The sequence below is a fragment of the Phyllobates terribilis genome, unplaced genomic scaffold (assembly GCF_046119375.1).
Source record: "Phyllobates terribilis strain yellow unplaced genomic scaffold, ASM4611937v1 Scaffold_2__4_contigs__length_985480577, whole genome shotgun sequence".
NCBI lineage: Eukaryota > Metazoa > Chordata > Amphibia > Anura > Dendrobatidae > Phyllobates > Phyllobates terribilis.
The window spans coordinates 936,427,434-936,455,080 of record NW_027362762.1 but is presented as its reverse complement, the minus strand read 5'-3'; the positions used below and the strand labels follow the sequence as shown (position 1 = coordinate 936,455,080).

Genomic DNA, 27,647 nt, shown 5'->3' with positions numbered 1-27,647 from the left:
AATGTAATAATGGAGTCACGATCCATAGATATTACAGTTCTCTCCTTTCTACCGTTCATGGACGAGTAGATCACTTAAGTAAATTGTAATAGACGAGCACTGACCTCTTCAGACCTTTCCTAGAGAACACGTATGTTGTGTTAACAAGCGACTCTCCGACCTCCACAAATCCAGCTGAAAAGTGGGAAAAAAACAACAAGCATTAGGGTTAGAAATGTCTTTAACACACACATGCAAGACCATCATAAAGCAATAAGTGGGGGTCCCAGAGCTCAGTGACTGATCAATCTAGCAGTTGTCACATGTCGTGTGGATGTGACCAGAAGACTCCTTTTAAAGAGGGTCTGTAACCAGGTTTCACAATACAAGCTGCAGACATTAATAGATCTCAGACCTGCGATACTCCATGTCAGAACAGCTGCATAATCCGGACATTAGCTGCAGAGAGTTCATGAGTGCAGATGTATTCTTCAGTCTCCCCCTACTATGGCCAACGTCCAGCTGCAGTTTGTACTGAGTTGTGTGGGATTTCAGCAGCAGGGAGAACACTGAGGAACAGCCAATTATACTATGTGGGCGCAGATTCTACACAGCAGGGAGGAAGGACACTGAGGAGCAGCCAATCAGGATATGTGGGTGCAGATTCAGCAACAACAGGTGGGTGGGGACACTGAGGAGCAGCCAATCAGGATATGTGGGTGCAGATCCAGAAACTGAAGGAAGGAAGGACACTGAGGAGCAGCCAGCCAATCAAGATATGTAGGTGCAGATTCAGCAACTGCAGGGGGGTGGGGACACTGAGGAGCAGCCAATCAGGCGATGTGGGCGCATATTCAACAACAGCAGGGAGGAGGGACATTGAGGAGCAGCCAATCAGGATATGTGGGTGCAGCTCCAGCAATTGCAGGGAGGAAGGACACTGAAGAGCAGCCAGCCAATCAAGATATGTAGGTGCAGATTCAGCAACAGCAGGGGGGTGGGGACACTGAGGAGCAGCCAATCAGGCGATGTGGGCACATATTCAACAACAGCAGGGAGGAGGGACATTGAGGAGCAGCCAATCAAGATATGTGGGTGCAGCTCCAGCAATTGCAGGGAGGAAGGACACTGAGGAGCAGCCAGCCAATCAGGATATGTAGGTGCAGATTCAGCAACAGCAGTGAGGAGAGACACTGAAAAGCAGCCAGACTATGTGGGTGAAGATTCAGCAACAGCAGGGAGGAGGTCAATGAGGCGCAGCCAATCAGGCTATGTGGGTGCAGATTCTACAACAGCAGGGAGGAGAAACACCGAGGAGCTGCCAATAAAAATGGAAACCGGCACTTTTTGCATGATTTTATTCAGATTCTAGTAGTGTGTACAGCTAAAAATAACGTTTCGGTCAAGTCAACCTTCTTCAGATTGTACACCCGTGATCTATATACACGTATGTGGAATAGTGATTCCGGCTGTTTCAGAATTCAAAAAGCAGTCCACTGGTTCCAGAATACAGGGGCATAGCGTCAGGTGCTGCTGCGCAGCTATTATGATGAATACGGTACGTACTTGTCCCCTATGTGGAACCAGGCGTCTGTGCTGTGGGGCGACCTCAGTTACTATGAATGTCCACTGAGGAGCTGACAATCAGGCTCGGTGGGTAGAGATTGAGTTAAGCTCATGAATACACTTGGACTTGAACTCTTTCAGTCTCTTCCTGGACTCAAACTTTTAAGAAGGATTTATATTTCCAGTATAACATTAACTTAACTTTCACAGCAAATATATCAGTCACATCAGGTCTAATGGTTCTATTTATTAATGTATGCACCTTGTAATATAAAATCTGCCCTCCAGGGCAAAGAATATACAAATTTTCACAAAGCAATATTCTGAAGAAACAAACCTGGGGTGAGGAGGAGAGAACCATCAGGTGTAAAGGTCAGTCTCCTAAAGAAAGATTTCATACTATCATCGTGATACATCCGGTATGTTTTAGCCTGCAAGCGAGGAAAAATCCATAAAATGTCAGCTTAAATGATAGATTTACAACATTTTTCCAGATGTGGCCCCACTAACAGCAATCACGCGTCATCCTCTTTTCATATGATCGCTCTATAAAACCATGCGGAGCACATTCACTACAAAAGCATCCGATAAAGAAGATTAATACCGTACCTCTCCCTCAGGAGTGGGGATAGCGGACATCATCTTGCTGACATTGAAGGCGACTCTCTTGGTTTCGGTCCTGTAGACTCTCAGCACTCTGCGCACACAACATTCACATAAACTGGTTGAATATTTCAATACAAGTCTAAAACTTATAGAGATTTTAGTTTTATTAAATGTAAACTATCAGAGAAGTACAACAAAGTACAATAAAGTAAACCCTCTTCATTAAAGGAGTTATTCCGGTCATAAAATGTGACAGATGTCTGTGGCAAATAGCTCCGAGCACGGACCGCTAAATCTGGGACTGGTCACGGCTCTCCCGACCCGAGAGTGACCGCTTCATCTATTTCTTGGAGGCGGTCACTCTCGGGTACGGAGACCGGCTGTCATTCCATGCATTGTAGTCAGATATCGGACTGAAAGCCACGGATGTCAGGATGAGCCCTATGGCTGTACAGGCGGAGACACAATAAGCCGGGGGTCTTTACTTTTTACACAATCTTAGACAATATTAAGCACAGTTAACCAGTTGCCTTTTTTTTTTTTTTTTTTTTTTTAAAAGGCCCTTTATCTTTGTAATTGTTGACTTTTTGCCACCAAATTCATAAAAATGGTGCATATGTTAAATGAATTTTGTGCAAAATTAAAAAAAATAAATAATAATAAAAAAAAGCTCTTTATTTTTGCAACGCTTGTTCTGCTAAAGTGATGCAAAATTAGTGCAGAAATTTCAGGTGTACAAAAAAAAAAAAAAATCACTCCGGGGAGGTGTGGTGGGGGACATTGGAGTACATTTGTGAATGATTAATTGACAGTTTAATGCCATTCTTCACCCAACTCTGACAAAGTAGAGGAGCTTGGGCGGGATAGGGGCATAGAAGTTTCTGCTTGTCAAATTCATGATGAGCGGCGGCGTTCCTTACACCTCAAATCTTACTCCAGTCCCTCCTAACGGAAGAAATTTTTGTGGCGAGGTTCACAACATGGTACGTAGAAAGTCTCACCGGTCACAGCTCAGCGTTGCGATGTACTGTCCAAGGGGATCCCAGGTGACTCCCTGCACGTAGCTCTTATGCTCATTAAATATACCAATTTTCTGACCTAAAAAAGGAGAGAAGTTTACATTATAGTGTTTAAAATCTAGAACCTATTCACACTTTGTTTCACAGAGCAAACACATTGCTCTAAATATCTTGTAGTGATCACTCAACATCGTGAACCCATGATGGGTTTTAATATAAGGGTTCATCTATACTAATTTTTTTGTCAAAATGGAGGAATTACATTTCATTGATGTTCTATTCTTAAAGCAGTGGTCCAAAGTCAAACTAAATTTCATCCTAAATCCCAATCTATCTTAGTAACTTAAGCTATTTTTTAATATACAGTTAGGTCCATATATATTTGGACAGAGACAACATTTTTCTAGTTTTGGTTCTAGACATTACCACAATGAATTTTAAACAAAACAATTCAGATGCCGTTGAAGTTCAGACTTTCAGCTTTCATTTGAGCGTATCCACATTAAAATTGGATGAAGGGTTTATGAGTTTCAGCTCCTTAACATGTGCCACCCTGTTTTTAAAGGGACCAAAAGTAATTGGACAATTGACTCCAAGGCTATTTCATGGACAGGTGTGGGCAATCCCTTCGTTATGTCATTCTCAATTAAGCAGATAAAAGGTCTGGAGTTGATTTGAGGTGTGGTGCTTGCATGTGGAAGGTTTTGCTGTGAAGTAAACATGCGGTCAAAGGAGCTCTCCATGCAGGTGAAACAAGCCATCCTTAAGCTGCAAAAACAGAAAAAACCCATCCGAGAAATTGCTACAATATTAGGAGTGGCAAAATCTACAGTTTGGTACATCCTGAGAAAGAAAGCACTGGTGAACTCATCAATGCAAAAAGACCTGGGCGCCCACGGAAGACGACAGTGGTGGATGATCGCAGAATAATCTCCATGGTGAAGAGAAACCCCTTCACAACAGCCAACCAAGTGAAGAACACTCTCCAGGAGGAAGGCGTATCAATATCCAAATCTACCATAAAGAGAAGACTGCATGAAAGTAAATACAGAGGGTTCACTGCACGGTGCAGGCCTCTCATAAGCATCAAGAATAAAAAGGCTAGACTGGACTTTGCTAAAAAACATCTAAAACAGCCAGCACAGTTCTGGAAGAACATTCTTTGGACAGATGAATCCAAGATCAACCTCTACCAGAATGATGGAAAGAGAAAAGTATGGCGAAGGCGTGGTACAGCTCATGATCCAAAGCATGCCACATCATCTGTAAAACACGGCGGAGGCAGTGTGATGGCTTGGGCATGCATGGCTGCCAGTGGCACTGGGTCACTAGTGTTTATTGATGATGTGACACAGGACAGAAGCAGCCGAATGAATTCTGATGTATTCAGAGCCATACTGTGTGCTCAGATCCAGCCAAATGCAGCCAAACTGATTGGTCGTAGTTTCATACTACAGATGGACAATGACCCAAAACATAAAGCCAAAGCAACCCAGGAGTTTATTAACCCCTTAAGCCCCGGAGCATTTTCCGTTTTTGCTCCCCTTGTTCCCAGAGCCATAGCGTTTTTATTTTTTGGTCAATATGGCCATGTGAGGGCTTATTTTTTGCGGGACGAGTTGTACTTTTCAACGCCATTACTAGTTTTACCATATCCTGTACGGGAAAACGGGAAAAAAATTCCAAGTGCGGTAAAATTGCAAAAAAAGTGCAATACCACAGTTGTTTTTTATTTATTTTTTTTACCACGTTCACTGAATGCTAAAACTGACCTGCCCTTCTCATTCTACAGGTCATTACGAGTTCATAGACACCAAACATGTATAGGTTCTTTTATATTTAAGTGGTGAAAAAAAATTCCAAAATTTGGTTAAAAAAAAAAAAATAATAAAAAAATAATAACTAGCGCCATTTTCTAAGACCCGTAGCGTCTCCATTTTTCGTGATCTGGGGCTGGTTGATGGCTTATTTTTTGCACGCCGGGCTGACGTTTTTATTGATAACATTTGGGGTAGATCCGATGTTTTGATCGCCCGTTATTGCATTTTATTGCAATTTTGCGGCGACCAAAAAACGTAATTCTGGCGTTTAGAATTTTTTTTATCGTTACGCCGTTTACCGATCGGATTAATTCTTTTTTTATATTGGTAGATCGGGCGATTCTGAACACTGCGATACCAAATATGTGTATGTAGGGTTTTTTTTTTATATATTTTATTTTGAATGGGGCGAAACTTTTTTTTTTTTACTTTTTGCATGCTTCAATAGTCTCCATAGGAGACTAGAAGCAGCAACTGTCCGATCGCCTCTGCTACATACAGGGGGACGAGCAGGTCCCCTGCATGCAGCAGAAATGGTCCTGTGCTATCAGCGCCGACCACTAGGTGGCGCTCATAGCGACAAGATCATGACAACCACAGGCGTCTGCTGCAGACCCTGGGTTGTCATGCCCACCCATCGGTGACCCGCGATCACGTGACGGGGTCGCCGGTGGGCGGGGCTTATGACGCGCTACCCGGAAGCGCGCGTTAAATGCTGCTGTCGGAGATTGACGGCGGCATTCAACATGTTAACAGCCGCGGGTGGATCGCGATTCCACCCGGGGCTGTTGCGGGCACATGTCAGCTGTAATAATCAGCGCCGGAGCCCTCACTGAACAGGCAGTACGCAAATATGCGTACTAATACGGCACTGGTAGTTAAGGGGTTAAAGAAAAGAAGTGGAATATTCTTGAATGGCCAAGTCAGTCACCTGATCTCACCCAATTGAGCATGCATTTCACTTGTTAAAGACTAAACTTCAGACAGAAAGGCCCACAAACAAACAGCAACTGAAAACCACTGCAGTGAAGGCCTGGCAGAGCATCAAAAAGGAGGAAACACAGCATCTGGTGATGTCCATGAGTTCAAGACTTCAGGCAGTCATTGCCAACAAAGGGTTTTCAACCAAGTACTAGAAATGAACATTTTATTTACAATTATTTAATCTGTCCAATTACTTTTGGTCCCTTTAAAAACAGGGTGGCACATGTTAAGGAGCTGAAACTCCTAAACCCTTCATCCAATTTTAATGTGGATACCCTCAAATGAAAGCTGAAAGTCTGAACTTCAACTGCATGTGAATTGTTTTGTTTAAAATTCATTGTGGTAATGTCTAGAACCAAAATTAGAAAAATGTTGTCTCTGTCCAAATATATATGGACCTAACTGTATTTGTATTAGAAATTCCCTATCTACACTATATAACTGCTTTGCTACTTTTTTTTTTTCCCCCTGTGTGATGACGCTACATTTGAGAATAATCCCAGTGCATGGGATACTCAAAGCATCATCAGAGCAGGGGGCAGAGGCTGCGGTCACTGCCCCCTCTGTGAAACGAAGAGTCATCATTTCAGGGGCTCTGCTCATCCCTGCTGTATCCCTCCCTGCGACCTGTGAGATCTGCACAGTGATCGCGTCCGCTCAGATCAGTAATACTCAGCCAGCAACAGTGCGGTTTCTGAAACCCAGGCGTGAGACTAGCGCCACCCCTGCTAGTGACGTCACTAGTCTCCTGCATGCCGGGTATTGTGACAGCGCTCTGTTGTCGGCTGATTATTGTTGACCTGAGCCGACAACAGAGCGGGCACTGTCACTGTGCAGATCTCACAGATCGCATGGAGGGACGAGCACAGCCCCTGAAATGAGGGTCACTGATGACGCTGGGGTTTCTCAAACGAATCGTCACAGGAAAAAAAATAATAGAGCATTTACGGAAAGGTAGGGAATTTTTAATATAATTATATTAGAAAATAGCTTTTACAGCACTAAATAGATAGGGATTTAGAATAAAGTTTAGTTTGACTTTGGACCAGCCCTTTAAAGAGATTGTCCTCTTTGATATAGTTTAAAATAAAGGCCATGGTGGCGCTTTAAATCACCCATACTCACCTACACGTCCCCCTGATGCTCCTGCGTGCTGAAGGGGCGTCTCTGGCTTCCTCTGGCAGGAGGGGGGTCATTCTGTGACTCCTGCGGCCAAATTCTGTTGGGAGTCGTAGAAAGTCTCCCAGCATTTTTCTGAAGGCTTGGTTGGAACTTGACCACTGCAGCCAATCAGTGGCTGCAGCAGTCACCTGACAACTCACTTTCTTCTTTGGAAGAAGTAGTCAGGAGACTGGTAGGGAATGCCAGCAGAAGTACAGAGAAGCAATTGCAGTCCAGTAGGTTTTTTTTCTTTTTTTAGCACCACCGTGACTCAATTTTAAAATATGTCATAAAAGTGGACGACCCCTTTATAATGGACAATCAATGTATTAATCAAAGGGACAGCAGGACTGACTGGATTCCTGCAGCAGGTCTCGTACATATCAATGTGGTAAAAGGGTATAAGCCATGGGATAGACTATTAAAAAAAATTGTTTCATGGATGGTGACGATAATCCGGAAGATTTTTTTTAGACATGTTTAAAAGGTCTATTAAACATAGCAAAAGGCAAATGTAACCGCACCTTTAACAATATCCCACATAATTGCTGAATTATCCACAGATGCTGAAACCATGAAGTTGCTGTCCTGTGTCCAGCTAATGTCGTACACATCTTCCAAGTGACCCCTGCAAAATGAAAGAAGAATATTTAGAGGATTTTAACCTTTCTTGAGGCAGTCTGCCAACATAAAAACGAAGGTTGAAGGAACATTCAATATATTTTCTAGCAACTAAGGTCTAATAAACAATCCACAACACAAATCTAGAATACAGTGCTCAAAACAATACAATAAAATAGATTATAAAAAAAATAAAATAATAATCTAAAATGTAAAGTGCTGTGGAATATGTTGGCGCTATAGAAATAAAAAATTAAATAATAAATTGTGTATATACACTGATCAAAAAAATAAAGGGAACACTGAAATAACACATCCTAGATCTGAATGAATGAAATATTCTCATTGAATACTTTGTTCTGTACAAAGTTGAATGTGCTGACAACAAAATCACACAAAAATCATCAATGGAAATCACATTTATTAACCAATGGAGGCCTGGATTTGGAGTCACCCCCAAAATTAAAGTGGAAAAACACACTACAGGCTGATCGAACTTTGATGTAATGTCCTTAAAACAAGTCAAAATGAGGCTGAGTATTGTGTGTGGCCTCCACGTGCCTGTATGACCTCCCTACACCGCCTGGGCATGCTCCTGATGAGGCTCAGTATTGTGTGTGGCCTCCACGTCCTGTATGACCTCCCTACAACGCCTGGGCATGCTCCTGATGAGGTTGCGGATGGTCTCCTGTGGGATCTCCTCCCAGACCTGGACTAAAGCATCCGCCAACTCCTGGACAGTCTGTGGTGCAACGTGAGGTTGGTGGATGGAGCGAGACATGATGTCCCAGATGTGCTCAATCGGATTCAGGTCTGGGGAACGGGCGGGCCAGTCCATAGCTTCAATGCCTTCATCTTGCAGGAACTGCTGACACACTCCAGCCACATGAGGTCTGGCATTGTCCTGCATTAGGAGGAACCCAGGGCCAACCGCACCAGCATATGGTCTCACAATGGGTCTGAGGATCTCATCTCGGTACCTAATGGCAGTCAGGCTACCTCTGGCGAGCACATGGAGGGCTGTGCAGCCCTCCAAAGAAATGCCACCCCACACCATTACTGACCCACTGCCAAACCGGTCATGTTGAAGGATGTTGCAGGCAGGAGAACACTCTCCACGGCATCTCCAGACTCTGTCACGTCTGTCACATGTGCTCACTGTGAACCTGCTTTCATCTGTGAAGAGCACAGGGCGCCAGTGGCGACTTTGCCAATCCTGGTGTTCTGTGGCAAATGCCAAGCGTCCTGCACGGTGTTGGGCTGTGAGCACAACCCCCATCTGTGGACGTCGGGCCCTTATACCACCCTCATGGAGTCAGTTTCTTACCGTTTGTGCAGACACATGCACATTTGTGGCCTGCTGGAGGTCATTTTGCAGGGCTCTGGCAGTGCTCCTCCTGTTCCTCCTTGCACAAATGCGGAGGTAGCGGTCCTGCTGCTGGGTTGTTGCTCTCCTACGGCCCCCTCCATTTCTCCTGGTGTACTGGCCTGTCTAAACACCTGAACAAGGAATGTATAAGCGGGGCCCAATTGCAAAACTAGACAACCAACAGAAGATTAGACCCCTAAAATATAACTTTTATTCGAATATGCTAAAAAGGACTCAGTAGTCACCATAACAACAAACACAAAAACAAGACAAAATGCCAGGGAACAGGGATAAGTCACACATCAGTCAGGAGGGATTACGGGCTCTATCTGTCCCTATTTTGTCCCTAAATTCTCTCCCTTCCTGACAGCGGAGGTTGGCACCCTAATTTTTGCTCCGTGGCGCCCCCGCTCAACGTCGGTGTCCCTAATATCCCTGGTAAATCTCTATCTTTATATTTAAAAAAACACAATCGTGAATAAAAGATAGAGAAAAGTGAACGTACAGATTAAGAAGCCGACAATTCATCATAGATATGCATTTAAGGAGACCCAAGTCTATATATTGCGACAATAATAATAGCCCTGGGAATTTTTTAGAAGGTAAAATTTGTCTCAAGATAGCTGGTTTATTACATTCATACACAAACCAGCATATACTAAATAACCAAAGCTAATAAAGCAGGTTCTGTTATGAGACTAATCCCCAGAAGTAATGCCCACAGACCGGTATCACATATGCATCCTGCTCTATGTCGTTCTAAATTGTCAGAGCCAGAATGTGATAGAGACTGTAACACATACAAGCAAAACAAATGACCAATTCTAAATGCATTAAAACAATCTCAATATCATTTAGTAAGGAATAGCATTTATCATTGGTAATGCATTATGTCACATCTCATAGATATCAAAGAAATAACACAAATCATTAGTGATTCCTAATATCCTATGTCAGAAAATACAGGGATTTAGCACTTATCATAGATAGTCCCTTATATCATGTCCCAAATGCAAAGACAGTCTGATATCATATAAATAGACAGGGAGCAACACTTATCATTGATGATCCCTCATATCTCGTCCCATGTTATGGTGACTACTGAGTCCTTTTTAGCATATTCGAATAAAAGTTATATTTTAGGGGTCTAATCTTCTGTTGGTTGTCTTGTACTGGCCTGTCTCCTGGTAGCGCCTCCAGCCTCTGGACACTACGCTGTCAGACACAGCAAATCTTCTTGCCACAGCTCGCATTGATGTGCCATCATAGATGAGCTGCACTACCTGAGCAACTTCTGTGGGTTGTAGAGTCTGTCTCATGCTACCAAGAGGGTGAAAGTGCAACCAACATTCAAAAGTGACCAAAACATCAGCCAGAAAGCATTGGTACTGAGATGTGGTCTGTGGTCCCCACCTGCGGAACCACTCCTTTATTGAGGGTGTCTTGATAATTGCCAATAATTTCCATCTATTGTCTATTCCATTTGCACAACAGCATGTGAAATTGATTGTCAATCCGTGTTGCTTCCTAAGTGGACAGTTTGATTTCACAGAAGTTTGATTTACTTGGAGTTATATTCTGTTGTTTAACCCCTTAACGACCATGGGTCTTTCTGTTTTTGTGTTTTCATTTTTTGCTCCCCTTCTTCCCAGAGCCAGAACTTTTTTAATTTTCGTTCAATATGACCGTATGAGGGCTTATTTTTTGCGGGACAAGGTGTACTTTTAAACGCCATCACTGGTTTTACCATATCGTGTGTTGGAAAACGGGAAAAAAATTCCAAGTGCGGTGAAATTGCAAAAATAATGCAATTCCACAGTTGTTTTTTGGGGTTTTTTTTCACCACGTTCACTGATTGCTAAAAACTGACCTGCCATCATTATTCTCCAGGTCATTACGAGTTTGTAGACACCAAACATGTATAGATTCTTTTTCATTTAAGTGGTGAAAAAAAATGCAAAAGTTTGCTATAAAGAAAAAAAAAACAAAAAAACGCCATTTTCCAAGACCCGTAGCGTCTCAGTTTTTCGGGATCTGGGGCCAGGTGAGGGCTTATTTTTTGCGCCGGGCTGTCGTTTTTATTGATACTATTTTGGGGTAGATCCGATGTTTTGTTCACCCGTTATTGCATTTTATTGCAATGTTGCAGCGACCAAAAAAACGTAAATCTGGCGTTTAGAATTTTTTTCTCGTTACGCCGTTTACCGATCGGATTGATTCTTTTATATTGATAGATCGGGCGATTCTGAACACGGCGATAGCAAATATGTGTGTGTTTTTTTTAATTTTTTTTAATTTTGAATGGGGCGTGATTTAAACTTTCATATTTTTTTTAATATTTTTAAAAACATTTTTTTTTTTTTTTTTTTTTACACTTACTGCTTGCTTCTATAGTCTCCATAGGAGACTAGAAGCAGCAGATGTCTGATTACTTCTACTGCATACAGGCGATGAGCAGATCGCTTGTATGCAGCAGAAATGCTCACTTGCTATGAGCGCTGACCACTAGGTGGCACTCATAGCAATTGAGACATGACAACCACAGGCGTCTGCTGCAGACCCTGGGTTGTCATGCCCACCCATCGATGACCCGCGATCACGTGAAGGGGTCACCGATGGGCGGGGCTTAGGACGCGCTTCCCGGAAGCGCGAGTTAAATACCGCTGTCAGAGATTGACAGCGGCATTTAACATGTTAACAGCCGCGGGTGGATCGCGATTCCACCAGCGGCTGTTGCGGGCACATGTCAGCTGTAATAATCAGCTGACATGTGCCCGGTTCAGTGTGGGTTCAGCGCCGGAGCTCCCGCTGAACCGGCCTTTGCGACCAGGTGCGTACTATTACTGACCTGGTCGAAAAGGGGTTAAGTGTGTTCCCTTTATTTTTTTGAGATGTATGTATGTATGTATTCATTTAGAAACAACATTACTCATGTTTTAACTCAGGAAGAGTTCAGAAATCAATATTTGGTGGAATAACCATGATTCTTAATCCCGGCTTTCATGCGTCTTGGCTGCTTTCCTCCAGTCTTTCACGCCGCTCCTGGCACAAAAATGTAAGCAGTTCTTCTTTGTTTGATGGCTTGTGACTTTCCATCTTCCTCTTGATTACATTCCAGAGGTTTTCCATGGGGTTCAGATCTGGAGACTGGGCTGGCCATGACAGGGTCTTGATGTGGTGCACCTTCATCCACACATTGATTGACCTAGCTGTGCGGCATGGGGCACTGTCCTCAGAGTTGGGGAACATTGCCTGAGCAGAAGGAAGCAAGTGGTTTTCAAGGATAACCTTGTATGCGGCTTGATTCATACGTCCTTCACAAAGATTAACCTGCCCAATTCCAGCTTTGCTGAAGCATCCCCAGATCATCACCGATCCTCCACCAAATTTCACAGTGGTGCAAGACACTGTGGCTTGTATGCCTCTCCAGGTCTCCATCTAACCATTAGATGACCAGGTGTTGGGCAACGCTGAATATTAGACTCATCAGAGAAGATTACTTTACTCCAGTCCTCTATGGTCCAATCCTTATGGTCTTTGGCAATCTTCCGCCCGGCTCTCCTTTGCTTCTCATTGATGAAAGGCTTTTTTCTAGCTTTACATGACTTGAGGCCTCTAGGAGCCTGTTATGAACTGTTCTTACCTTGCACTTCACCCCCGCTGCCATTTGCCATTCCTTTTGTACGTCACTTGATGCCATCCTGCGGTTGCTGAGTGACATTCAAATAAGATGACGGTCATCCCGGTCAGTGGAGAGTCGCTTTGCCCCTCTGCCGGTCTGTAGCTTTGTTGTCCCCAATGTCTGCTACTTGACCTTGTTGTAATGGACTGCTGTCTTCAAAATTTTAAGGATGGAGGCAACATGACGCTCACTGTATAGTAAAACCAGAATTGAGCCCTTCTTTTCCTCACTCAAGACTTTTCTTTTCAACTCCTTTGGCATGGTTAAAAGTTATTTTTCCATTCAAATTACTCTTGGGCTATTCCTAGCACTTGTTTTGCCATCCAGCTTGTCCTATTGCAAGAGGATTGTGAAGAGCACAGCAGGGTTTTTATAGTTTCCCTCGTTACATAAGATTTGGTTCAGGTGATCACCTAATCAGAAGCACATTAAGTAGAATGAGGTGGACGGTGGTTGGAATTCAACTGACACTGGAATGGAATGGCCGTCAGACATCTGGAGATGGGGATTGTTAGAAAACTGCGCAGTGGTCTCTTCATTTTTGCCAGATATATATATTGGTAAAGAGACTCGCTCGGCTCTCCAGTGGTAGACACAGGACACACGGTTTGGGTTAACTTCCTGCTGGTTTATTCTGAGGCATAAACTTCAACAGCATCCCATAAAAATAAACAGGCCCTCTCGGGGTTAATGAGAAAAACAAAAAGATAAGGTACCACAGAGTCCAATAGTAAGCAAGGCTCTGCCCCATGCAGGTAGCACAGTGAAGTCTTCTGCAACACCAGTGCTCCGGTGTCGGTCTCTGGTTTCACCCAAACACAGCCTGGAGACTTCACTCTCCAGACCACACACTCCAGAGAAACAAAGCTGACTGACCATTTAACCCTGCTCAGCCAGACGCTGAGGGGAGGAAGGGGAATGGCCTCCCACCCTCTCTGCCATTCCCATAAAAACGCACACCCTTTTAACCCCTTAATTGCCGGGGACGTATTAGTACGCATATTTGCGTACTGCCCGTTCAGTGAGGGCTGCTGCGCTGAGCCCTCACTGAACGGAGCACATGTCAGCTGATTCTTACAGCTGACATGTGCCCGCAACAGCCGCGGGTGGAATCGCGATCCACCCGCAGCTGTTAACATGTTAAATGCCGCTGTCAATCTCTGACAGCAGCATTTAACGCGCGCTTCCGGGTAGCGAGTCATAAGCCCCGCCCACCGGCGACCCCATCACGTGATCGCGGGTCGCCGATGGGTGGGCATGACAACCCAGGGTCTGCAGCAGACGCCTGTGGTTGTCATGATCTTGTCGCTATGAGCGCCACCTAGTGGTCGGCGCTCATAGCACAGGACCATTTCTGCTGCATGCAGGGGACCTGCTCGTCCCCTATATGTAGCACAGGCGATCGGATAGTTGCTGCTTCTAGTCTCCTATGGAGACTATAGAAGCATGTAAAAAGTAAAAAAAAAAAGTTTTTAAAAATATAAAAAAAAAAATATATAAAAGTTTAAATCACCCCCCTTTTGCCCCATTCAAAAAAATAAACCCACATACACATATTTGGTATCGCCGCGTTCAGAATCGCCCGATCTATCAATATAAAAAAAGAATTAATCAGATCGGCAAACGGCATAACGAGAAAAAAATTCTAGACGCCAGAATTACGTTTTTTGGTCGCCGCAAAATTGCAATAAAATGCAATAACGGGCCATCAACCAGCCCCAGATCACGAAAAATGGAGACGCTACGGGTCTTAGAAAATGGCGCTATTTTTTTTTTTTTACCAAATGTTGGAATTTTTTTTCACCACTTAAATATAAAAGAACCTATACATGTTTGGTGTCTATGAACTCGTAATGACCTGTAGAATGAGAAGGGCAGGTCAGTTTTAGCATTCAGTGAACGTGGTAAAAAAAATAAATAAAAAACAACTGTGGTATTGCACTTTTTTTGCAATTTTACCGCACTTGGAATTTTTTCCCCGTTTTCTCGTACAGGATATGGTAAAACTAGTAATGGCGTTGAAAAGTACAACTCGTCCCGCAAAAAATAAGCCCTCACATGGCCATATTGACCAAAAAATAAAAACGCTATGGCTCTGGGAACAAGGGGAGCAAAAACGGAAAATGCTCCGGGGCTTAAGGGGTTAAAGAGAGTTAACCCCCCAGCATATAACATGCTGACAGAAATTCAGTAGGTTTCAGTTCACACAGGAGAGCATCCTGAGTGACACATACCTCCCCTCGTATATCAGACCAGTGACTGTCACAAAATATAAATGCTGGCGCAACCTGGGCCCCTCTTGTGATCCCTAGACTTCAGCAAAAGACATGACGTCGCAATAGAGTTAATCACATGATATTGAGGGATCCTAAAAATCACAAGAAGTGCCCAGGAGTCCGGCATTTGAGTGCTGGCAGTGGTACTTCACAATGCCCCGGTATTTGCTCAACTCTAGCAAAGACATCGATAATTGGATGCCAGATACCTTAGAGACTTAAAGACAGTCCAGTTTTCCTTGTTCAGCTCAGTTTCTTCTTCCTCGTTAAAAGGAGTGGATTCCATTTCTTTGCTTTCGCTGAGTTTCCATAATAAGATTACAGCATCTGCACAATAAAGGGAAAAAATATTCCAGTTATCAGGAACCCAGAACATCTGACTGAACACAGAGACCAGAACCCACGATTACCTGTAAACTCAGGGCAATTTGTTGTACAAGTCCAGGACAGTTATAAGAAATCTGGTCCCTAATCCAGCACATACAGTGGGAAAAAAAGTATTTAGTCAGCCACCAATTGTGCAAGTTCTCCCACTTAAAAAGATGAGAGAGGCCTGTAATTGACATCATAGGTCGACCTCAACTATGAGAGACAAAATGAGAAAACAAATCCTGAAAATCACATTGTCTGATTTGGAAAGAAATTTGTTTCAAATTTTGGTGGAAATAAGTATTTGGTCAATTACAAACAAGCAAGATTTCTGTCTCTCACAGACCTGTAACTTCTTCTTTAAGAGGCTCCTCTGTCCTCCACTCATTACCTGTAGTACTGGCACCTCTGTCCTCCACTCATTACCTGTAGTACTGGCTCCTCTGTCCTCCACTCATTACCTGAAGTACTGGCTCCTCTGTCCTCCACTCATTACCTGAAGCACTGGCTCCTCTGTCCTCCACTCATTACCTGAAGCACTGGCTCCTCTGTCCTCCACTCATTACCTGAAGTACTGGCTCCTCTGTCCTCCACTCATTACCTGAAGTACTGGCTCCTCTGTCCTCCACTCATTACCTGAAGCACTGGCTCCTCTGTCCTCCACTCATTACCTGTAGTACTGGCTCCTCTGTCCTCCACTCATTACCTGTAGTACTGGCTCCTCTGTCCTCCACTCATTACCTGTAGTACTGGCTCCTCTGTCCTCCACTCATTACCTGTAGCACTGACTCCTCTGTCCTCCACTCATTACCTGAAGCACTGGCTCCTCTGTCCTCCACTCATTACCTGTAGTACTGGCTCCTCTGTCCTGCACTCATTACCTGAAGTACTGGCTCCTCTGTCCTCCACTCATTACCTGAAGTACTGGCTCCTCTGTCCTCCACTCATTACCTGTAGTACTGGCTCCTCTGTCCTCCACTCATTACCTGTAGTACTGGCTCCTCTGTCCTCCACTCATTACCTGTAGTACTGGCTCCTCTGTCCTCCACTCATTACCTGTAGTACTGGCTCCTCTGTCCTCCGCTCATTACCTGTAGTACTGGCTCCTCTGTCCTCCACTCATTACCTGTAGTACTGGCTCCTCTGTCCTCCACTCATTACCTGTAGTACTGGCTCCTCTGTCCTCCACTCATTACCTGTAGTACTGGCTCCTCTGTCCTCCACTCATTACCTGTAGCACTGGCTCCTCTGTCCTCCACTCATTACCTGTAGTACTGGCTCCTCTGTCCTCCACTCATTACCTGTAGTACTGGCACCTGTCCTCCACTCATTACCTGTAGTACTGGCACCTGTTTGAACTTGGTATCAGTATAAAAGACACCTGTCCGCAACCTCAAACAGTCACACTCAAAACTCCACTATGGTGAAGACCAAAGAGCTGTCGAAGGACACCAGAAACAAAATTGTAGCCCTGCACCAGGCTGGGAAGACTGAATCTGCAATAGGCTAGCAGCTTGGTGTGAAGAAATCAACTGTGGTTGCAATAATTAGAAAATGGAAGACATACAAGATCACTGATAATCTCCCTCGATCTGGGGCGCCACACAAGATCTCACCCCGTGGGGTCAAAATGATCTCAAGAACGGAGAGCAAAAATCCCAGAACCACACGGGGGGACCTAGTGAATGACCTGCAGAGAACTGGGACCAATGTTACACAGGCTACCATCAGTAACACACTACACCGCCAGGGACTCAGATCCTGCAGTGCCAGACGTGTCCCCCTGCTTAAGCCATTACATGTCCGGGCCTGTCTGAAGTTTGCTAGAGAACATTTGGATGATCCAGAAGAGTATTGGGAGAATGTCATATGGTCAGATGAAACCAAAGAAGAACTGTTTGGTAGAAACACAACTCGTCATGTTTGGAGGAGAAAGAATGCCAAGTTGCATCCAAAGAACATCATACCTACTGTGAAGCATGGGGGTGGCAACATCATGCTTTGGGGCTGTTTCTCTGCCAAGGGACCAGGACGACTGATCCGTGTACATGAAAGAATGAATGGGGCCATGTATCGTGAGATTTTGAGTGCAAAGCTCCTTCCATCAGCCAGGGCATTGAAGATGAAACGTGGCAGGGTCTTTCAGCATGACAATGATCCCAAGCACACCACCAGGGTAACGAAGGAGTGGCTTCGTAAGATGCATTTCAAGGTCCTGGAGTGGCCTAGCCAGTCTCCAGATCTAAACCCTATAGAAAACCATTGGAGGGAGTTGAAAGTCCATGTTGCCCAGCGACCGCCCCAAACCATCACTGCTCTAGAGGAGATCTGCATGGAGGAATGGGCCAACATACCAGCAACAGTGTGTGCCAACCTTGTGAAGACTTACAGAAAAAGTTTGACCTCTGTCATTGCCAACAAAGGATATATAACAAAGTATTGAGATGAACCAAATACTTATTTTCCACCAAAATTTTAAAAAAATTTCTTTCCAAATCAGACAATGTGATTTTCAGGATTTGTTTCCTCATTTTGTCTCTCATAGTTGAGGTCGACCTATGATGTCAATTACAGGCCGACCTCATCTTTTAAGTGGGAGAACTTGCACAATTGGTGGCTGACTAAATACTTTTTTTCCCCACTGTAAGATGCAGCAGGGAAAACCTATTCCTACACTCGTCTCACCTTTAATCCCTTCTAGACATATGACGTAAACTTGCATGTCCCTTTGACGCGGACGCACATGCTGAGCCGGCATCTTTCCTCACACACGTGATGGAGGGGCACCGATGAGTTGCCGTAACAGCTGGAGGTCTGCTGATGAACCCCGTCGCCTGTCATTATGATCCCCCTGTGAATGCTCGCCCGTGGCTGGCGTTCATAGGAGATCGTGATTTTTTGCTATACGCAGCAATGCTAATGCGGACAATTGTGACTTCAAGTTCCCTAAGGGGACTATTAAATGCAGTAAAAAAAATAAAATAATAAAAAAAAAAGTTTTAAAAAAATCTGAAAAAAATTAAAATAAGAATGTTTAAAAGTCACCCACCTTTTGCCACATTGTTTTATTTTTAATCAATGAATAATTAAAAGCACATACATTTGGTATCACTGTGTTTGTAAAAGTCCAATCAAAAATATTAAACTAATCCAATTGGTAAACGGCGTAACGGAAAAAAAAATAAAAATCAAAATGCCAATTTTTTTGCCCCCCAGCCTCACAACATTGTAATAAAAGGAGGTCAAAACATTGCATCTACCCCAAACATTAAAAACGTCAGCTCAGGGCACAAAAAAAAAAAAAAAAAGCCCTCACCCAGCCCCAGATCCCAAAAATTGGAAACGCTACTGTTTTCGGAAAATGCCAACAAAAGCAACACAGCCCTGACCTCACTACAGAGTGTATACATAAAGCGCAGCACAGTCTCACTACCGAGCGTGCACAAAAAGCGCAGCACAGCCTCACTACGGAGCAGGTACATAAAGCCCAGCACAGCCTCACTACGGAGCAGGTACATAAAGCCCAGCACAGCCTCACTACGGAGCAGGTACATAAAGCCCAGCACAGCCCCACTACTGAGCGTGTACATAAAGCGCAGCACAGCCTCACTACGGAGCAGGTACATAAAGCCCAGCACAGCCTCACTACGGAGCAGGTACATAAAGCGCAGCACAGCCTCACTACCGAGCGTGTACATAAAGCGCAGCACAGCCTCACTACGGAGCAGGTACATAAAGCGCAGCACAGCCTCACTACCGAGCAGGTACATAAAGCGCAGCACAGCCTCACTACCGAGCGTGTACATAAAGCGCAGCACAGCCTCACTACGGAGCAGGTACATAAAGCCCAGCACTGCCTCACTACTGAGCGTGTACATAAAGCGCAGCACAGCCTCACTACGGAGCAGGTACATAAAGCCCAGCACAGCCTCACTACAGAGCGTGCACATAAAGCCCAGCACAGCCTCACTACGGAGCAGGTACATAAAGCCCAGCACAGCCCCACTACGGAGCAGGTACATAAAGCGCAGCACAGCCTCACTACCGAGCAGGTACATAAAGCCCAGCACAGCCTCACTACGGAGCAGGTACATAAAGCCCAGCACAGCCTCACTACGGAGCAGGTACATAAAGCGCAGCACAGCCTCACTACCGAGCAGGTACATAAAGCCCAGCACAGCCCCACTACTGAGCGTGTACATAAAGCGCAGCACAGCCTCACTACCGAGCAGGTACATAAAGCCCAGCACAGCCTCACTACCGAGCAGGTACATAAAGCCCAGCACAGCCTCACTACCGAGCGTGCACATAAAGCGCAGCACAGCCTCACTACCGAGCGTGCACATAAAGCGCAGCACAGCCTCACTACCGAGCGTGCACATAAAGCGCAGCACAGCCTCACTACCGAGCGTGCACATAAAGCGCAGCACAGCCTCACTACCGAGCGTGCACATAAAGCGCAGCACAGCCTCACTACTGAGCGTGTACATAAAGCGCAGCACAGCCTCACTACGGAGCAGGTACATAAAGCGCAGCACAGCCTCACTACGGAGCAGGTACATAAAGCGCAGCACAGCCTCACTACCGAGCAGGTACATAAAGCCCAGCACAGCCTCACTACGGAGCAGGTACATAAAGCCCAGCACAGCCTCACTACCGAGCAGGTACATAAAGCCCAGCACAGCCTCACTACCGAGCAGGTACATAAAGCCCAGCACAGCCTCACTACGGAGCAGGTACATAAAGCGCAGCACAGCCTCACTACCGAGCGTGTACATAAAGCCCAGCACAGCATCACTACCGAGCAGGTACATAAAGCCCAGCACAGCCTCACTACCGAGCAGGTACATAAAGCGCAGCACAGCCTCACTACCGAGCAGGTACATAAAGCCCAGCACAGCCTCACTACCGAGCAGGTACATAAAGCGCAGCACAGCCTCACTACTGAGCGTGTACATAAAGTGCAGCACAGCCTCACTACTGAGCGTGTACATAAAGCGCAGCACAGCCTCACTACCGAGCGTGCACATAAAGCGCAGCACAGCCTCACTACCGAGCGTGCACATAAAGCGCAGCACAGCCTCACTACGGAGCAGGTACATAAAGCCCAGCACAGCCCCACTACAGAGCGTGTACATAAAGTGCAGCACAGCCTCACTACCGAGCGTGTACATAAAGTGCAGCACAGATTCATCTCAACTAAAAGCCGATATCCTTAGATCAGGAACAGAACAGACATTTATAGGACATTTCATAACTTTGCCAAATTCTTATAAAAACATTTACACCACATCCTGCATTGCGCTACTGTACCCAAATTATATATTTTAGGAGTCTGTCCATTTTATTCCAACTCCACCAAAATGGACGCTGAATATTTTAAATATTTTAGCTACGTTCAAGAAACCAACAATTGAAACAATCAAGGAGATGCCGACGGTAGACGAAATGTAAATGAAAACCATACCGTCTCCACCCGATGCCAAAACCTCCCCGTTAGGAGAGAATCGCACGACGTTGACGGCCTTGGTGTGACGGGTGAGGCTGGCTAAGAACTCCACCATGGCTTTCCCCTTCTCGTTTTTCTCCACCTTCCAAAGCTGAAAAAGATAAAATAAGTAAAATAAAAATCGGACAGAAAAATTAGAAAGTTGTACCGATCTCCCTTGTGTATAAACCTTTCTAGACCCACTCAGGAAAGTTATCACCCACAATATATACTGTCACCGTTACGGCGAGTAAACTACACTGTGTTCCAAATTATTATGCAAAAAGTGTTTAGGAGTGATAAGGGAAGAATTTTTTTGATTGTCAGTTAAACTCATTGATGGTGATGTGTGTCAGGGCTCTTTATATCACTGTAAGCAATTGCAGACACCTGTGCTAATTAGTTTGGCAGGTGTGTCCAATGAAAGGCAAGACTACTTAAGAAGGCTGTCCCACATTATTAAGCAGCCTACATTTTCTGCCAAAATGGGAAAGAAAAAGGATGTGTCGGCTGCTGAGAAGCAACAAATTGTGGAGTGTTTAGGTCAAGGCATGACTAAAATCAACATTGCCAAGACACTTCATCGTGATCATCGCACAATCAAGAAGTATGTAGCTGATTCACAGTACACACGTGTGCGTGCTGATAAGGGAAAATTGAGGACTCTTTCCTACAGGCAATTACGTCAGGTTAAAAGAGCAGCGGCAAAAAAGCCTTGTCATAGCGGCAGACAAGTTTTTGAAGCTGCTGGTGCCTCCAACGTCCCCCGAACAACAAGATGCAGGGTCCTTCAGAGGTTTGCAACTGTGTGTAAGCCATCCTGTCGACCTCCTCTATCCACTGCACACAAGCAGAAACGGCTCCAGTGGGCCAAACAATACATGAAGACTGACTTCAAAACTGTTTTGTTCACCGATGAGTGCCGTGCAACGCTCGATGGTCCAGATGGATGGAGTGGAGGATGGCTGGTTGATGGATACCCCATGCAAACACGGCTACGGCGCCAACGAGGAGGTGGAGTAATGTTTTGGGCTGGAATCATGGGGAGAGAGATTGTCGGCCCCTTTAGGATCCCTGAAGGGGTAAAGATGAACTCCATAATGTATGTTGAGTTTCTCAAACAGCACTTCCTTCCATGGTTCAAGAAGAAGAACCGTGCATTCCGCAGCAAGATCATTTTCATGCATGATAATGCCCCGTCTCATGCTGCACATAACACATCTGCATCTCAGGCTGCTGTGGGCATAAAAGGGGACAAACTTATGGTGTGGCCCCCATGCTCCCCTGACCTCAACCCCATTGAGAACCTCTGGAGCATCATCAAAAGGAGTGTCTATGATGGCGGGAGGCAGCTCACATCTAAGCAACAGCTCTGGGAGGGTATTCTGTCCTCATGCAAAACAATTGAAGCAGAAACCATCCAAAACCTGACAAATTCAATGGACGAGAGAGTTCAGAAGCTCCTTTCGAACAAGCGGTCCTATGTGCAAATGTAACATCACCTAGAATAAAGTTTTGAGGTGAAAACTGTTTGATTTCAGTTTGTAATAACCTGCTAATGCTTATAATTGCAAAAATGACCATTTTTTTTGTTCTTTATTAAAATGAAAAGGTTGAAAACTCTGCTGTGCATAATAATTTGGAACATGCATTTTGAGTGCAGTTTGAGTTTTTTATTTTTTAAAAAATATACTGTTATCATAGGCAGTTTGTACAAAAACCTTTCAATTGTACTCTAATAGTTATTTGACTGGAAAATTACAATGACTGCAATTCATATAGGTAATTTGGGAAAATCTGAGAAAATATTATTTTCATAATAATTTGGAACACAGTGTACTTTACCAATTCACCAGGAGAAAAGATTAACTCGTGGCCTTAAAAAAGTGAAACCATTTGCCTTCTTCGGGTGGTCTTAGCCAACGTTCCTCCTCCGCCCACCCAATAAACGTACCCGCACTGCAGTGTCCACCCCGGCAGAGGCCAATCTGTTAATTTTGCTGTTGCCATGCTGAAAATCCACGCTGTACACCGGCTCACGGTTGTGCCAGGAAATTTCACAGGTGATGACTTTCATTCTGGATACAAAGAACAAACAATCCAAAATTGTCATTGATTCAACCATATTGAATAACAATCACATCGGGGTCCCTCCCTGGGACTAATGGCGGGACCACAGGGGGCCGTATCGGGCCATATCAGCTAATACTTAATTTGTCTTCTCAGCAATAAAGGTCTCTAAAATGCAAAAAAAAAATAAAATAGTAATTCTGAATTATTTTAGCGGTTTCTGTGCTCTTAGCAGAAGATCCTGTGTTGTAAAGTCACTATATGATGTGACCCAGCCCCCATGGGGGTCTAATCCTTTGAGGCAGAGTTCAGATCAAGAGACCCTCAGTCGGTCTGGGATTCGGGGTCTGTGCTTGGAAAGTGAATCTCTGATGTGTGAATGTCATCTTTGATTGCCTCCAGCCAAACCACTGCCCCCCTACACATATGAAATATTCACGTGTTCTTAATGGGGTGAAAGCAAATAAAAGCCTAGGTCTTATTTCCTATAAGGACAAAGCATCAGACATGCTGATAATCAATATGCCTGATCTTTGCATCTCCCAAAAAACTGCTGTCGAAGGAAACAACCCAATATCCGTGACTTTTATCCGTGTAACAGAGTCTATGGCCACGTTCAGTATTTGTAAGCCAAAACCAGGAGTGGGTGATAAATACAGAAGTGGTGACGTGATTCTATTATACTTTTCCTCTGATTGTTCCACTCCTGGTTTTGGCCTAAAAATCCTGATGTAAAAAACTGACCAAATACCGAACGTGGCCTAGTAGGCATCACCATGGTAGAAAATTGGTGCAGAGGTGGGATCTCATGGATTGGTGACCTGGTTTCTGCACACATCCATTCCAGTATGGGCTCGATTTTTGTAAATAAAGTGGGGAGGGTCAAAGTGCCAAAAGCTGCCCACCGATTGCTGAAATCAAGGGACAGAAGCTCCGAGCCGTTTTGTGCCCCTTTGTCTTCTACGCAGGGATCACAATATAAGAAATCTACAAATCCGTAGACCATCTTTCCACACAATGGCAAGCTACAGACGAGAGTATTTTTTGCCATCCGAGAAAATCAGTTATCCAAATGACACTGATCAGAGTTTGATCCGATTCTCCCGGATGAGAAGAAAAAAAAAAAAAGGTTTCCATTCTGTCAGGAAATTGGACTGCACTCAAATGTCATCCGATAGCAATCTGATGCTTCCCTCAGAGTTGTTGACTTGCATGGTCGAGGGTGATGCTAATTTTTCCTCGTAGAAGCTTGGTCCGAGGAAAAAAAAATAATAATTGCACGTGCACGGCCGCATAGAATAACAATGATCCGAGTGTCATCTGATGTCTTGGACCAATAATACTTTCATCTGCACGAGCCCAAAGAGTTAGCACGTCGATCCATTCGCCCCCAATCAAAATTTCGGACATGGCGGAAGCTGAATTCAACAACTTTCTGAAGAACTTTGTTGCAATTCGTAGCTCTCTTTGCAGTCAGTGAATGAGAACGCTCTTGCTTACATTGTTGCAGTCAGGACATTGATACATTGTAACTAATGAGCAACAATGTCTCCACCGCTGCTGGTGATCATCGGATACACCCTGACTCGGTATCCAGGTCTGAAGTGATAATATTTTGATGTGGACGTGCGATGTTTTAGCTTACCTGCAGCCGATCACTACACATGAGTGCGGCAGTAATCACTCCCCACAAACGGTGACGTCAGGGAGGATATTACTTCACTTTCTCCCTGCAGCCGATCACTATACACGAGGGTGGCAGTAATCACTCCCCGCGAGCGCCAGAGGGAAAGATATTACTTCATTTTCTCCCTGCAGCCACTGCTCCAGATAATCAGATTTTAAGTATTAACCTGCACATTTCTCCTATATCTGCAGGTTATTGGCATTTCTGGAGGCGGCAGGTTACCTTTAAAGCCATACATTTTGGATTTCTGAAATATGGATTAAAGAGGTTGCCCTGAAAATAAAAATAATTCTAGGGATTGATTTTTAAAAATAAATAAAAAAAAATTACATGACAGCCTCCAGTCATCATCTGCAGATTTATTGCAGGCTGCTGCCAGAGGTTTCCATTAACTAGAGGTGGAAGCAATAGATTGGCTGCAGCGGTCACATAACTAGAGGAGCGAGTCGCTGACATCTGGACAATGCAGGCCTCCACAGCGGCATGCACTGGATCCATAGGCAGGGGTAGGGACCCCAATTGTGTGACACAGCCGGCACCTGCCTAAAAAAGCCAGATCTACATGCCACGGCTAATCGCTGACAGCGGCGTCATCGCAGAAGGCGGGCGGGGAGGCTGCCATCTTAGTCTTTCCATGATGCCCAGAAAAAATAACGTTTTGACTTTAGAAAGAAAGAAAGGAGGGGGGGCGACAAAACTAAAATTTGACCGGGCCTGGAAGGGGTTAAATAGGATTTCCTGCAGTCCTATGTAAATCCATGGAATCGTGATGGACCAAAGGCAGAATCAGCCAACACTACACCGAGCAGCGGAGGATGCTGAGAGTTGTAGTCCATGCTGTCATTTATAGGAGAAAGAGGAGACAGTGCAGCAGTCGCCGATTAAAGTACAGATTATATATATCTCCACATACACATATATATATATATATATATATATATATATATATATATATATATATATATATATATATATAATGTGTATCATATGCACACACATATATAGTCTCCACACATACATCATATATACAGTATATTTCCATCCATACATGTTTATCTCTCTATATAACACCAGCAGCTCTGCCCAGTACAATACGTCCCTCCATGTCAGCCCTGCCCCTGCTCGGTGCCGCCGGTACCGGGAGAGCGCGCTTCTTACCTCAGTCCGGGATTTGACTGCAGACACTTTCCCGCCCGCGCTCTCTGTCCCGTCACCTGGAGTTTCGGCTGCTGCAGCGCCACCTGGCGGCGGGGAGGGAGCAGTGCGGCCTCCTGATGTGTAGACAGTGGAGAGGCGATCAGCTGTGGACTGCGGACGGTGAGTGATGGGGGCCAAGAGATGGTTTCAGGGAGATTTCACATGTCAGAAAATTGTTTTACACACAGATCCAGAAATCAAATATAGAGCACACACACCCCCAGCAGTGAAATTCGCAGAGTGCCCCCATAAACAGCCCAAGCCGCAGAGCGACCCCATAAACAGTCCAAACAGCAGTGTCCCCATAAACAGTCCAAACCACAGAGCGACCCCATAAACAGTCTAAACAGCAGAGCACCCCATAAACAGTCCAAACCGCAGAGCGCCCCCATAAACAGTCCAAACAGCAGAGCGCCCCCATAAACAGTCTAAACAGCAGAGCACCCCATAAACAGTCCAAACCGCAGAGCACCCCCATAAACAGTCCAAACCGCAGAGCGCCCCCATAAACAGTCCAAACCGCAGAGCGACCCCATAAACAGTCTAAACAGCAGAGCACCCCCATAAACAGTCCCAACAGCAGAGCGCCCCCATAAACAGTCCAAACAGCAGAGCGCCCCCATAAACAGTCCAAACCGCAGAGCGACCCCATAAACAGTCTAAACAGCAGAGCACCCCATAAACAGTCCAAACCGCAGAGCACCCCCATAAACAGTCCAAACTGCAGAGCACCCCCATAAACAGTCCAAACTGCAGAGCACCCCCATAAACAGTCCAAACCGCAGAGCACCCCCATAAACAGTCCAAACCGCAGAGCGCCCCCATAAACAGTCCAAACCGCAGAGCACCCCCATAAACAGTCCAAACAGCAGAGCACCCCCATAAACAGTCCAAACCGCAGATTGCCCCCATAAACAGTCCAAACAGCAGAGCACCCCCATAAACAGTCCAAACCGCAGAGCACCCCCATAAACAGTCCAAACCGCAGAGCACCCCCATAAACAGTCCAAACCGCAGAGCACCCCCATAAACAGTCCAAACAGCAGAGCACCCCCATAAACAGTCCAAACCGCAGATTGCCCCCATAAACAGTCCAAACAGCAGAGCACCCCCATAAACAGTCCAAACCGCAGATTGCCCCCATAAACAGTCCAAACCGCAGAGCACCCCCATAAACAGTCCAAACCGCAGATTGCCCCCATAAACAGTCCAAACCGCAGAGCACCCCCATAAACAGTCCAAACCGCAGATTGCCCCCATAAACAGTCCAAACCACAGAGCACCCCCATAAACAGTCCAAACCGCAGAGCACCCCCATAAACAGTCCAAACCGCAGAGCACCCCCATAAACAGTCCAAACAGCAGAGCACCCCCATAAACAGTCCAAACCGCAGAGCGCCCCCATAAACAGTCCAAACCGCAGAGCGCCCCCATAAACAGTCCAAACCGCAGAGCGCCCCCATAAACAGTCCCAACAGCAGAGCGCCCCCATAAACAGTCCAAACCGCAGAGCGCCCCCATAAACAGTCCCAACAGCAGAGCGACCCCATAAACAGTCCAAACCGCAGAGCGACCCCATAAACAGTCCAAACCGCAGAGCACCCCCATAAACAGTCTAAACAGCAGAGCACCCCATAAACAGTCCAAACCGCAGAGCACCCCCATAAACAGTCCAAACAGCAGAGCACCCCCATAAACAGTCCAAACAGCAGAGCACCCCCATAAACAGTCCAAACTGCAGAGCACCCCCATA

At 45.2% G+C, this 27,647-nt stretch overlaps 1 protein-coding gene across 2 annotated transcripts in view; it reads right to left on the bottom strand.

Moving 5' to 3' along the window:
* The window catches only part of CHAF1B (chromatin assembly factor 1 subunit B), a 41,590-nt gene extending 15,650 nt beyond the window's left edge, over positions 1-25,940 (bottom strand). For both annotated transcript variants that reach the window (XM_073668389.1, XM_073668390.1), the window contains exons 1-9: positions 25,856-25,940; positions 22,895-23,018; positions 20,920-21,052; positions 15,293-15,410; positions 7,660-7,763; positions 3,153-3,249; positions 2,155-2,242; positions 1,883-1,976; positions 105-174 (exon numbers count right to left, since the gene is read on the bottom strand). In XM_073668389.1, coding sequence (XP_073524490.1) covers positions 105-174; positions 1,883-1,976; positions 2,155-2,242; positions 3,153-3,249; positions 7,660-7,763; positions 15,293-15,410; positions 20,920-21,052; positions 22,895-23,017 — 827 coding nt within the window. In that variant the 5' untranslated portion in view covers position 23,018; positions 25,856-25,940. The remainder of the gene's footprint in view (positions 1-104; positions 175-1,882; positions 1,977-2,154; positions 2,243-3,152; positions 3,250-7,659; positions 7,764-15,292; positions 15,411-20,919; positions 21,053-22,894; positions 23,019-25,855) is intronic.
* Between the last annotated feature and the right edge of the window lie 1,707 nt (positions 25,941-27,647).